Source organism: Canis lupus, chromosome 10 (assembly GCF_011100685.1).
Source record: "Canis lupus familiaris isolate Mischka breed German Shepherd chromosome 10, alternate assembly UU_Cfam_GSD_1.0, whole genome shotgun sequence".
NCBI lineage: Eukaryota > Metazoa > Chordata > Mammalia > Carnivora > Canidae > Canis > Canis lupus.
Genome location: NC_049231.1, coordinates 51,622,167 through 51,635,745, shown reverse-complemented (window position 1 = coordinate 51,635,745; position 13,579 = coordinate 51,622,167). Strand labels below are relative to the sequence as shown.

At 40.2% G+C, this 13,579-nt stretch overlaps 1 protein-coding gene across 1 annotated transcript in view; it reads left to right on the top strand.

Annotated features, from left to right (window-relative positions):
- Positions 1-13,579, top strand: part of LHCGR (luteinizing hormone/choriogonadotropin receptor) — a 62,345-nt gene that overhangs the window by 21,738 nt on the left and 27,028 nt on the right. The window contains exons 4-8 of the mRNA XM_038551583.1: positions 3,269-3,340; positions 5,709-5,783; positions 8,747-8,821; positions 10,849-10,923; positions 11,012-11,089. Of these exons, the coding sequence (XP_038407511.1) occupies positions 3,269-3,340; positions 5,709-5,783; positions 8,747-8,821; positions 10,849-10,923; positions 11,012-11,089 (375 nt within the window). The remainder of the gene's footprint in view (positions 1-3,268; positions 3,341-5,708; positions 5,784-8,746; positions 8,822-10,848; positions 10,924-11,011; positions 11,090-13,579) is intronic.

Below are 13,579 nucleotides of genomic sequence, written 5' to 3'. Positions count from 1 at the left end.
GAAGACATGACATCTCTAAAATAAAAAAGTAAGTCAGCGGGTAAAATAGGTTTGGATTCAGAAAACTACATTCTGCACCCACTTCATGAGAATACATCTAGTGTCAAAAACTCGGTACCCCTGCCTCACCCACCTGTCTCCCCATTCTCCAGCTCACAGGCTCTTCTTGCCCCAGCCACATCCACAAAGCTACCTGCTGTTTGCTAAGTTCCTTTATGGTAGGAACTTTATTTTTATTCTCATTACTGCTGCCTTTTCTGATCTGCAGCATCAACATCAACTGCAAAATTTCATCTTGCACTAGGGCTGTTCTGTAGTCATTGGGGACAGCCAGTGCATGATCTACAGCCTCTCTCACTTCTGTCCAACCTTTGCTCCTCATCCCTCATCCCTACATCAATCAAAAAGCTCAGGCAACCTCCCTGGTCCAACCTGAACCAAACTGCTCTCCTGGGAGCAACACTATGCTCCCTTTTGGAGGAGGAGGCTGCTTGCTGAGAGGCTCCAGCTTCTGGGGTCCATTTGCATGAATAAACAGCTCTGAAGAGTTCATTTTAAGCTTTTATGTAAACACTCTCCAAAATATGTTCTGCACTGCATTATCCCCAGCAATAAAGATTCTGGAATCAGAATTTGGCTGTCAGTTTTATTGATGTTGCATGGGGTACAGTAGAATACAGCTTTCTCTTCTGGAAATTTATTGACTTGGCAGTGCAGAGAGCAATAAAACTGTGTTTTTAATCAGTAAGCCAAGCGGACATGATTCCAGAAGAAATATAGGAAGCAAACATGCCACCGTAAGAATATTTCTCCCCCCACTGTCCCTGTTCTTCTTGGATGCCCTGTTAAATAAGTTCAGGTATTGAACAATGTGCTTGGTGGGACTATCTGCAGAAATAAGATCAGAGGACCAAGTTTGGATAACTTCCCCTAGGTTGTACCATCTCTAAGAGACTGTTGAGTAAAAGCATTTTCCTGAAATGAAATTTCTTTGCATTAGCCCCTAGAGAGGAACGGTTGGTAAGCTGCTTTGCAGGAGAAATTGCCAGAGTATAGCATTTCTCCTTTCAAGAGAAACAAGGTTACAAAGCCTCTGCCTCCACCTTGCTCACTGAGAAAGACTAGGTTACCTGGAGATAGATGGATAGATAGATAGATAGATAGATAGATAGATAGATAGATAGATAAATAGATAGATAGAAAAACAGACCTGAAGGAAATGAAATCACTCTAAGAGATATCTGCATCTCCTGTTCATTCTAGTAGCATTCATAACGGCCAAAATATAGAAACAACTAAAGGGTCCTTCAACTGATTAATGGATTTTTAAAATGTAGTAAATACACCCACATACACATGCATGCACATACACGCAGACGAATATTTTTCAGCCATAAAAAAGAAGGAAATCCTGCCATCTGTGACAGCATAGATGAACCTGGAGGGCATCATGCCAAGTGAAATGAGCCAGACAGAGAAAGACAAATACTGTATAGTATCAGTTATATGTGGAATCTAAAATCTAAATAAATAAATAAATAAATGAAACACACCCAATTTCCTAGAAACAGAGGAGAGAATCATGGTTGCCAGGGGCTGAGGGGAGGAGAAAATGAGGAACTATAGATCAAAGGGCACAAATTTTGAGTTATAAGACTATGTTCTTATGATCTAATGAAAGCAGATTTTAAATGTACTCACACACACCCCCGGCCCAAAAAAAGCAATTAACTAGGGAGATGACAGATGTGTTAATTTTCTTAATCTTGGTAATGATGCCATAATGTGTGTGTATATCAAATCCCCACACTGTACACTTTAAATACATACAATTATAATTGTTAGTTATTCCTCAATAAAATCTGGGGTGGGGGAGAAAGAGACTAGGTTAGGAATCAAATACTTTGGTCCAATATAGAACAGTAAAAAGAGTATTTGGGCTCAGTGTGCTTGGTCATGTTGCTTTGTTTAGGCTACGTACGGAATCTCTCTGTGATCTAGTTCTTCTGCTATCAAAGGGAAACACCCACCTCACACCATTGTTGAGTGGATAAAATAAGGTTGTGTGCTCAATTCACATAGCACCTTACACCAGTAGCAAGTCCCTTCCGAGACCATAAGACATCTCTCTGATTCAAATAGACCCCGATGCAGAAGGTGTGCTTTCCAGGCAATTAAGACAGTCTGCTTATAGACACACGAAAAGCAAGGCAGCATCTTCCACCTCTACTTTCATATTCCTGATACTCACTTTCTTCCTGAAGTGTCCTCGTCCATGCTCCTCCTCTCTGCCAGTGCTTGGTCCAAAACCCTGAACCATTGTAGATGCTTCATAAATGTTGGTTGAACATTCATCCCTGCTTTGCAGATGCTTTCTTCTGAGTTAACTTAACCCCAGTTTCCTTTAGCACGTGTACATCATCCCGTTCTGCTTTTGCTATTGCTGAGTAACTGCTCTTTTCTCAAATTTTACATAATGCCTAACTTTTATCTCAATTCAAGAACATTTAGATTGTTCCTCTAAATATAGGTGAGTGCCTGAAGGAAATGTTCTGTAGATGTTCCCCCAAAATGGCATGAGATGCCCATGTGATTGAGCCATAGCAGCCACGTGATCTGGTTGGGCTCATACTGAAATTGGCTGTCTGGGGAAGATGGTATAGATCAAAATAAGAACATGTCCTTAGTGAATCTTCCCTTCTCCCACCAGCCTGGTTTCCAACTGTATTTTCACCAATCACTTCTCCACTTTACCCAAGACAGTTTCTTTTCCATCTTCCCAACCAGGCCTATGGGGCCACCTAGAACTATTTATCAACTATTTACTTGGTACCAAGCTCTGTTCTTTACATTACTTACCCTGATTAGCTAGCATAACAACCTGTAAAGCAGAAATTATTATTCCAATTTTACAGATCTGGAAACAGAAATAGAGGGCTTAAATAACATCCTCAGGATCACCTGGCCAGTGAGAGAGTGGGGATTTGGACCTAGGTGTATCTGATCCCAAAGTTCGGGATCTTACTTACAAAATAACATACTCTTTGACATAGACCAAGAGTGAGTCATGGCACATCACTTTATTGATATAACTTAGAATTCTCCATCTGAATCCAATCGTTGGAACTCTGTAGTCACACATGCATGCGCGCGCACACACACACACATGCACACACATTCACACACACACACACACATTTTATTCATGAACTTAAAAGATGCCCAGTCTTAAATATTAAACTCGTGGCTTTCCTTTCTTCTTTTCTAGATCACTCACCTATCTCCCTATCAAACTAGTCCCATCTCAAGCTTTCAGAGGACTTAATGAGGTCGTAAAAATGTAAGTAAGATACTGCATATCAAAAGACATTCATAATTGGAATAATAAAATTTTTGTAAGAGAAAACATAATTGAAAAGGGATAATTTTTCTAGGAGAGAAAGTTTGTTAAAGAAACCTCAGTATTTTTATCTTCATAATACAAATAATATCTAGAGACTTTTGAAGAAAAGTATGATTTTCAAGAGTCATTAAATTCCAGATAATTAACCTTGCTTCAATGAACTGAATGCATTTTGATAAGTGACAATAAACTTCTCAAGTAGAAAAGAAAATAGATTCCAATCATAAAACTTCTGCTTCTGCTAGAGCACTATTCCCTTGTGTCACATTTTTAGATAACACCTACATAAAAGAAAATGTGTTGGAGGTTTATTGTGTATCAGAAGATAATCTTTATATCTAAAATATAATAAGTGTATGACAAAAACAGAGTTTTTATAGTTGTATTGGTTAAAGGCCTTTATCAAAAGTGTAAAGCAACCTGATAATACAGGGTGATTTCACATTTGTGTCAGATGTAACTTTAATCCATTCTCCCTGGGTCTCAGCCTCTAGGGCATAAGACACCAGACATGAAAGAACTTTCTCAGGAGTCCAGTATTCTAGCATCCTTCTTAAGGTTAGTCCATATGAAAGGACCTCAAAGGTCATTTAGTTCCTAGAGAGCGTCTCTGATCTTAACAATCCACTGGGCTTTCCAAGCCAATTTCCATCTCTAAAGATGCTGCATCATCAATCCTAGCTCCTTGGGGAATCTCTGACTGCTAGATAGGGTATCAGCAAGCAATGAGGATATTAAAAATAATTCCCCAAGAATTACAGAAATGTCAGTTTCTTGAACCTAACCCTATTCTTCTGCTTTCAAATTTAAATGTTGAGTTTTGATAACTTTTAATGCATTAGACCTCCTCATGAGAAAAACAGCCACAGCTAAAGAAACAAACAATTAGATACAAATAAAATGAATCAGTTCAGGAATAATCCATTACTGTATTGTTCATAAAAGACATTACCTGCCTTAGGCTCAGTCTTTCTATGGGCTAAAGCTCTCAAGTCTGAAAGCTTCAGTAAATGTTAACCTTAGAAACATTCAAATGTACAATTTGTGGATATGAGACTTTTTTCTTAGCTGGCAGCAAGTGTTAGCTTATGTTGGGATTTTAGGGTAACATTGACATTATTTGCATGCCTGGGATGATATATGGCAAAGCTGGTTCCTTTACGTTTGTGTCTTAAAAAAAAAAAATCCATGCAGGGGTGGCCTCGGTGACCTCAGTTGGTTGGGCATCAGCTCTTGGTTTCAGCCAAGGTTGGGATCTCAGGGGCATGAGATGGAGCCCCATGTCAGGCTCTTTGCTCAGCGTAGTCTGCTTGGGATTCTCTGCCTCTCCCTCTGCACCTCTCCCTGTTCACTCTCTTTCTTTCTATAAAATAAATAAACATGTAAAATCTTTTTTAAAAACTCCATTCATTCATTCATACTCTATGTACCAGGCAATATGAAGTCACCAAAGATTCAGAAGTGAACAGGACATACTGCTTGCCCTCAATTTGCTAAAAGAGAAAAATAGTTAAAGATATAGACAATTAGGGGCAGCCCAGGTGGCTCAGTGATTTAGTACCACCGCCTTCAGCCCAGGGCGTGATCCTGGAGACCCGGGATGGAGTCCCATGTCAGGCTCCCTGCATGGAGCCTGCTTCTCCCTCTGCCTGTGTCTCTGCCTCTCTCTCCTTGTGTCTCTCATGGATAAATAAATAAAATCTTTATTAAAAAAAAAAGAAAAGAAAAGAAATCAACAGTTATAACCCAGAAAGGGCACTAGGTGCAGAAGTTGACCATCTTGCAATTGCCTCAGAGCCGGATTTTGGGAAAAGGAAAGAGTTATGAAACGACAAATGCAACCCAATTTAAAACCTCACTGGAATGATGGAGTTGAGAATTCAGACATCTGGATCCTGGTCGTGAACCTTCCCATAAACACTTTTGCCTCTCTTCTGAAGAATCTCAATTTCCAAAGCTGCAATACAAGAGAATCTGACTAGATTTTCTCAAAAGACCTGTCCACTTGTAACAATCTGTGACTCCAAGTCATAGATAAACAAGAAAAAAACCTGTCACACAAAGAGGGGTTACTGAAACCTGCATTTCAACTTCACCTGGGTTATAGATGCCCATCAATGCTCCTAAAGGGAGATGGTAGCACTTTATGATGTGAGGACAACATAAGGCATCCCTGTTCTTTTTTAAAAAGACACCCTAGAGCCTCCAGTTGTTGAGTCACACACACAGCTGATTGTGATGCATGCATGGTCATTTCTTTCACGTTTCTTTTTTTTTTCTCTCTCTCTCTCTCTCTCTCCCCTAGTGAAATCTCTCAGAGTGATTCACTGGAAAAGATAGAAGCTAATGCCTTTGACAACCTCCTCAATTTGTCTGAAATGTAAGCATCAGCTAACAGATAGTTTATTGCTGTACACTATTACCCTCGCTGGCTGGAGCCCACTCAGTATTTGTATTCAAGCATCCACTGCTAGGAATCCAAGAGGAAAAGACTATAGCAATTACTAGGTCTGGGCAGGCACTAATTTCTCTCACTGCAGTGCCCTGAAGGTTGCCATGGTGACAACTGCTTCTCCCTGGGAGCTGTATAAACTCTGAAACATCACAACACAAAGTTGGAAATTAAAATTGACATTGTGGAGTCCTGCCAAGTAGCTCTTACCTTATGGAAGGGAGGGTATGAGGTATCTGGGATAGTGAGAAAATTTGAAAAAGAGCTTAAAGATCATGAATTAGTTTATTGGGGACTGTTTGGGCATCTTCATTTATTTAGTAAATGATTCTTGGAAGCCTACCATGTAAAGCCCTGTGTTGGACATGTGTATGCTGTTTGTTATTGTTATTGTGATGTTTTAGAATTGATTCTTAAAAACAGTTTTTCCCAAATTATCATTTTCCTCAAATTTACAAAAAAAAAAGATGGGTGAACACTGGCTCAATTTAGTTTTCAGATGATGAACCCATGACCCAAAGAGGTTAACTGACTTGTCTGATGTCACACAGCAAGTCAGTGCTGGAATTGGGGCTAGAAACTGAGTCATGTGACTCTCAAACCAGGCTTCTTACTGCTGCCTCATTTGGCTCAACCCTGAGCTTCTAAAAATTTCACCTTTTGAAAGTTAAGGGAAGGGGAAGGAAGTTAGCAACAAACATTTTCCATGCACTAGTGCTTGGCATTCCCCCCACTCCCACTCCAGGTTGTGTTTATCCTCACAGCTTCCCTGAAAAGTGTGTTAATTACTCCTTTTGTTCTGGGGAAGGAATGGAGGCTTAGAAAAGTCAGTAACTTGACCTGTGTGGCACTGTAGAGAATGGCAGGGCTGTGATTCCACCCTGGCCTGTCTTTCTTCAACGCTTGGGCATTCCCCACCACACCACAAGGCCTCCGTATGAATGGTCCAATTAGCAATTATCTAAAGAGAATAACTGATTGATAAGTATGTGAGAGGTACCTGCCACATGTCCAACCAAGGGTCCAGTGCTGCTAGAATACAGAGGAGATAAAATATAAATCCTCCCCAGGAGATGACAGTATAGTCAGGAAGATAAGACTACTTCACCAGCTGATTATGGGAAAATCCAAAATAATGGGTATTCAAATGCAGATTTATAGTCTGGACTTGGCTGTGAAGTAGAATTTTGGGGGTGGGAGGGTGGGAAGGAAAGTGGAAGGGAGAGGAGTAGGGAGAGGAGGTCATCACTATTACAGATGACAGTGCTGTCCCAGACCTAGAAATCTGCCCAAGTGATAATGAAACACAGCTTATACTGGGAACCACCAGAACAGCTTAAGATAAATAAATTGCTCATGGTGCAACAGAAAGAAAAACAAAATGCTCTAAGGGAAAGTTTATGGACTTTTCCAAAGGAAGGCCCTGAGACTAGGATGTTAGCCCCATGAGGCTTTCTTTGTTAATAGCTGTATCCCCAATACTTACAAGTGTAGGTGCTTACTACATGTTTGCTGAGTGAGGGAATGTATGGATGAGTAGTTTCAGGTGAGACCCCAAAAGCTCTTTAAGAGATAAAATTTCCTTCCATCCTACCTATATAATGCCTTATATGGTCCATGATTGCTTGACTAAGTTGTTATAAAAATAATTACAACAAATCACTCACCTCTAAAGAATCAAAAGGACATAAAAGATGGAAATAGGCACAAACATTAGGTAACCATAGTAAGGGGGAAGGAACACCAGACTCAGGGTCAGAAAAATGGAGTTTACTTCCAAGTTGTGCTACTTCTCAACTGTGTGACTAGAGATAAATCATTCAACATCCTGATTTCATCAACTATTATAATTGTTAACTTTGGTTTAAGCTTTACTGTGAACCAGAAACACAGATTGACTTCTCAAAAACTACCCTATGAGGAAACTGAGCTTTAAGTGATGTATCCAAGGTCACACAATTAGTAAAACCAGGATGTAAAACCAAACTGACTCCAGAGCCCCTCTAACTAGCCAATACACTATATTTTCTCTGTAGAACAAGAGTAATTATCATTTCTTCAGGTGGTTGTGGCAGGGGGTAAGAAAGTCAAAGGCATTTACTGGCCTTTTATTGAATCCAAAGTAGACACACAACTGTGGCCATTTCTCAAAGTGTCAGAGTCACTGGAAAAATAAGGATAAGGCCAATCACACCACTGTAAAGTTAGTTATAGCTGTACTTTAATACTTTACAAAGCCCTGCCTCTGACATTATCTCTACCTATTCTATTACTCACTACATACCAACCTATGAGGTAGGAAGAGTGCATATTATTACTATAATTTTATAGAAGGGCACACTAGCCCATGGAAGTTAGGAGGCTGGGCATCATCACATAACGAATTACCTATACAATGGGCATAAATCTCCCCCAAATCCAAGCCCCTGTACTAATCCAAAGAATGAGTGCCCATATGGATAATTGATCAGTGGGCTGCCAGCCCAGTATGAAGAAGACCAGTTTGCCTATAAAGGAGAGTAGCCAATTTGCTCATCTGACTTGAGACTGGAATCTCCCATCACCCCCAGTGTGTAGGCTCCATGGTGGGGCAGGATCTTCTTGGCCAGGAATTCTGGAAGTTGGTGCTACCTCACTAAGTTGGGGTGGAACAGACTCCCAGCTATGTTTACACCTGCCTCAACAAGAGGTTGAGAACAGAGCTTCCTGGCAAGAGCCAGCTGGCTCTCACCTTGCAGTTTTCATCTCCAGGCTCTCAGGAGATCCTCTCAAGCACATCAAAGTCACTTGATTTTTGTTGATGCCATTTTCAGCCAGCATCCTCTGGTGACCATGGTCTGGTGCATTCCAAACAATATACATTTCTTAAACTGCTCCTTCTCTCTTTACAGACTCATCCAGAACACCAAAAACCTGGTGTACATCGAGCCTGGAGCATTTAGAAATCTCCCCCGGTTAAAATACCTGTAAGGATTTCTCCTTTTTGAGTAACTGAGGAGGGACATTGGGTATCTGATGAAAATCAAAATAATTAAAAGATTGGGAAGAATTTTTTAACTATATACTTAGCATTATTTGCACGTCTGTCTTCAGCCTTCTGATTAAAATTTAATCAGCATTTCTTGTCAGCCACCAGGCTGGGTGCTTTCAGAATCCATGTAAGTGGCTCCCAACATTTTCACTCTCCAAAAAACACAAGAGAAGAATATTATCTCCTTTGCAATGATTTTCAAAACTGATCGTGGGAATGGGGAGGAGAGGCCATGACACTTTAAAAAGGGTAAATCGGAATCTCTTCGGTGAGGTGGTGATGCAGACAGACCACAAATGAAAGGAGGACAGGCAATTCTGATTTGACATCCATCTCTGGTTAAGAATTACTGATTCCTTCATCTCATTTGTTCATTTCTGAAGTGAGAACTTTTAAGTACTGCCTTGAGGTAGGCACTGTTATAAACTAAATCATTATTTTCTATTTCCCATTAAATCTTATTAAGTCTAGTTAGAATTATACATTGAGTACCACTCTAACCCAGCAGATTCATTGCCTTGCCAGCAAAACCAAAATTCCTGAAACCTGATACAGCCTCTAAACTGATCACTATGGATCTTCTCACATGTCAAGCAGTCACATATTCACACAGAAAAATTTAAATCCTTCTAACACAGATGTCCTCTCTTCTTCCTGACAAGTTAAATTTCATAAAATCTCCAAGGGGTGGAAACCCACAGCCTCTACCTACCACCTAAAAAAAAAAAAAAAAAAATTGGAAAAGAGGGGAGGACATCTCTCTGGGTCTGGACATCTCTCTTGTCACCTGTATAGCTTTGCCCTGGGGCCTCCTAGAGGAGCTGCTGCTGGCACAAGCGTAATTCTTTTGCCAGCTCTAAAACTGGACGGTTCCCAGACCAGGTGTTCCACTTTTCCAGGCCTCTGAGGTTGTGCAGGACACATAGGCATCTGCAAAATCAATCACTTTAGAAAAACAGAAGGAAAAAAAAAAGAAAAATACAAGAAAATCCCAGAACCAAATTTGACCTCTATATTCCTTGTTATCTAAGAATCATGGTCTTTATTAAAAAGCATTTTCACCCCCCAAAAAAGTGATATTCCTCCAACTCCAGTACACATTGCTAAGTTACAATGCCATCATCAGTCACAGAGAGGGCAAGGATTCAGTGTGGTTACAGGAAAGAAGGAGCATCAGAAAGAGCCAAAGGAGAACCTGGCTTCCTTCCATTGTCACCAGAGTGCAAGGAAGTTCATATCAGTTTCTGCAGTCCCTCATAGGTGAATTTAAAACTTGGTTAGGGAAAATCCAGATGCCTGGACTCCTCTAAAGGAGTCCCATTCTTGTGTAATAAGATATCCTTCAATTTAACCTATCACTGCTTCTCTCTTCTTTGAAGTTTAAATAAAAGGTGAGAGGAAGAAGAGCCTTGACTAGCTCCAATGACCAAAAGAATGTTCAGTGATTTCAGTAAGTTATAAAGAAGAACTTCCTGAACCACAAGGTAGCGAAAGAGAGAACTATTTTTTTTAATAAGGGATATGGATTTCTCATAAGAGATTAATATTCCTAAAGTGTTTGAGTTAGAGACTATTTCAAAGTAGAGGGATGTTTTCTAGAACTATCAAGAGCAAATTGCCATAAAAGAATAAGATAGAATACAACAGAAAAAATGCAATTGATGCAATAGGAAAAAGACAGGCTGGAAACATAAATATAAATGAAAAAGACCTGAAAGTTCAGTCCCGGCTCCCAGATCTTTAAACGGGAGTCTTTAGAGCAACTTTTTCCATTGTGTTAGGGGCTTTAAAATTCTGACAATCTTCAACAGTCAAAAGTACTACCAAGAAAGCCAAACTCAATATTTTTAATGTGAAAATAGTCTTTGCAAAGTGCCTTTCTGCTGCTTTTATCTTTATGCCTTAATAACAATCATTTTTACTCACTCTCTGCCCACATCCCCACCCTGCCCCAAATCACAGGAGCATCTGTAACACAGGCATCCGAAAGCTTCCAGATGTTACGAAGATCTTCTCCTCTGAATTTAATTTCATTCTGTAAGTACCAGGCTGATTGCTATGCGTAACAGTTTCCTATTTGCAGCTAAAATTTGGAAAGTAAATATTTCCCATTTTATTCCTCCAGGGAAATTTGTGATAACTTACACATAACCACCATACCAGGAAATGCTTTTCAAGGGATGAATAATGAATCCATAACACTGTGAGTAAACTCCCAGATTCACATACAGGCTCCTGCTATTCTCGCTTCTAGCTTGAGGTGAGCTCTTTCTCATCTTTGGCCACGTTCCTCATTCACCAGTAACGTTCTTTATGACCTAAAATGCTAAGGATGAGAGCAGTTGTGTGGATTGCAGCTGGGCCATGTGTTCACACAACCAACCAAACCACTCAGTTTAAAATTAATCAGACAGGCCCTGAGGATTGACAGTGACCAAATTTCCAACTGATGAAATTGTTCACTGCATCAATGGAATGCTTTGAAGCTGGGAAGACAGAGCCTGGAGGGAAAGAGCACAGAAATTTCAAGTTTTAAATGAGAAGTTTGGAAAAATATTCTCCAAGTAGGTAGGATAGTTGATCGATAGACCCTGCATTTACTAGTTTACTCTCTCTCTCTCTCTCTCTCTCTCTCTGATTTTTTACTTTGCTTTCATTCCTTCTATCACTTAAAACTTGAAAATAGTGTCTTTTTATTTGACAATCACTCATCAGGTTATGAGGCTCATAGCTCCTACCCCTTTTATGTTCTTTCCTAAGGTGTGCTATTCAAAGTATGGTCCATGGACCAGCATCTACTGCATCTTCTAAGAGCTGGTTAGACATGCAGACTCTTGTGACTCAGAACTACTGACTTGGAATCTGCAAGTACCGAGTGATTCACATGCACATAAAGTTTGCAGATAACCCAACCTATTCTCTTCACTGTTCATCTGCCTGACTTCTTTCTCTTTGGGGTCCCAGCCATCTGCACATGGGGTACCTGCCTTTGCCCCACCATTCAGACAGAGCATTCTGGGCACCATGTCTCACTTGTATCCAAAGTCCAGTACCCATACTCAATTCTTTTCCCCACATCCATATCCCTCTTTGTCTTTCTGCTTTGGTTACAGCCCTTGACAGGGTTGTAATGAGTCAATAAATGAGCTTGCCCTTAAAGAGAGAGCATGCACTGGATGACCCCAAAATGAGGAGGTTGTTGTGAAGCAAGAGAAGAGACCATCTCAGAGGATTCACTTTTATATTATGGATTCTAAATATTGGTATCAATATAAATTGCAATTGTATAGTACTTTTTACTTTGTGTAGGTATAACTCCACAATATAATTACATGTTACAAGAGTATTGCAATCAAAAGAATATAGAGCAGCAACCAAAAAAAACCAAAAAACAAAATTTATTTCAAGATAAATTTTTTACCTGCAGCTCTTTTTTTTTTTTTTAAGATTTTACTTATTTATTCATGAGAGACACAGAAAGAGAGGCAGAGACATGGGCAGAGGGAGAAGCAGGCTCCCTGTGGGGAGACCGTTGCAGGACTCAATCCTAGGACCCAGGATCGCAACCTGAGCCAAAGGCAGCCGCTCAACCACTGAGTCGCCCAGGTGCCCCTACTTGCAGCTCTTAAATACCAGGAAGGAGACAGGATAGCCTAGAAAATCTTCTCTACAGTCTTTCTGCTCTTCTACTTCCCTCACACACTATAGCCCTTCCAGCTCTTTATAAAGTATTCCTAACTCACTGCTGCATGTATCCAGAACTACTCATTTATCACATCTCCTGTCAGAACAAAGATTGCATGGGGTGTGACTGCATACCTTGGGATGGAGGGGGGGGGGGTCTTCCTATGTCTCTACTGAGAACACAAAAGACATACAATCCATGTCCCCGAGGAACTCAGAATCTCACTTACAGGGAAAATGGAGAAATTACGGGGCCAAACATGAAATAATGAAAGGATAATACAAACCAGTAGATATTCGCTGTGAGAGTTTGTTATGCAGAAATTAGAAGTCTCGAAGAAGTCCTCTTGGGCTTGAGAAGTCAGAAGAGGCTGCACAGTGGAGCTGAGACTTCAGTTAGACCTTGTAGTATCAGCAACATTTGTATGGATAAATGTGATAATAGCAGCTAATATTTATACAGCACTTAAGTAAACGCTGCACTGTTTTTAAGTACTTTTTTAAAAATTCATTTACATCTCACAGCAACCCTATGAGGTAGGAACTAACAGCCTCATTTTTAAATGAGGAAACCAAGGCACTACAAGGCTAATTTTCCCAGGGTCATGATTTAGAACCCATGTGGCTCCAGAATCAGTCTTAACCATTATGTGGTACCACATACCAAAAAAGGGCGAGCGAATAGTCTAAGCGAAGGAACATCATGAGCAAAGGCATGGCTATGAGAACAAGGACAAGAGGATATGTCTTACTTATTGGGTAGTACATACCCAGCTTAAGAAACAGGAAATAGGTTTAGATAAATGGCAGGGGTGGAAGGGAAACTGGATTGCTGAGTCTTGAATGCTAGGATAAAGAATTAAAACCTTAGAAGTAACTCTGACAAAAGTAATAAGAAGAAACCACCCAATAGAGTAGCCTTTATTGAAAGATCACAAATATCCTAGACTTCCTTTGATTTTGACCTAAATCTAAAAATAACCAGGACCCAAATGGTACTCCTCCCAGG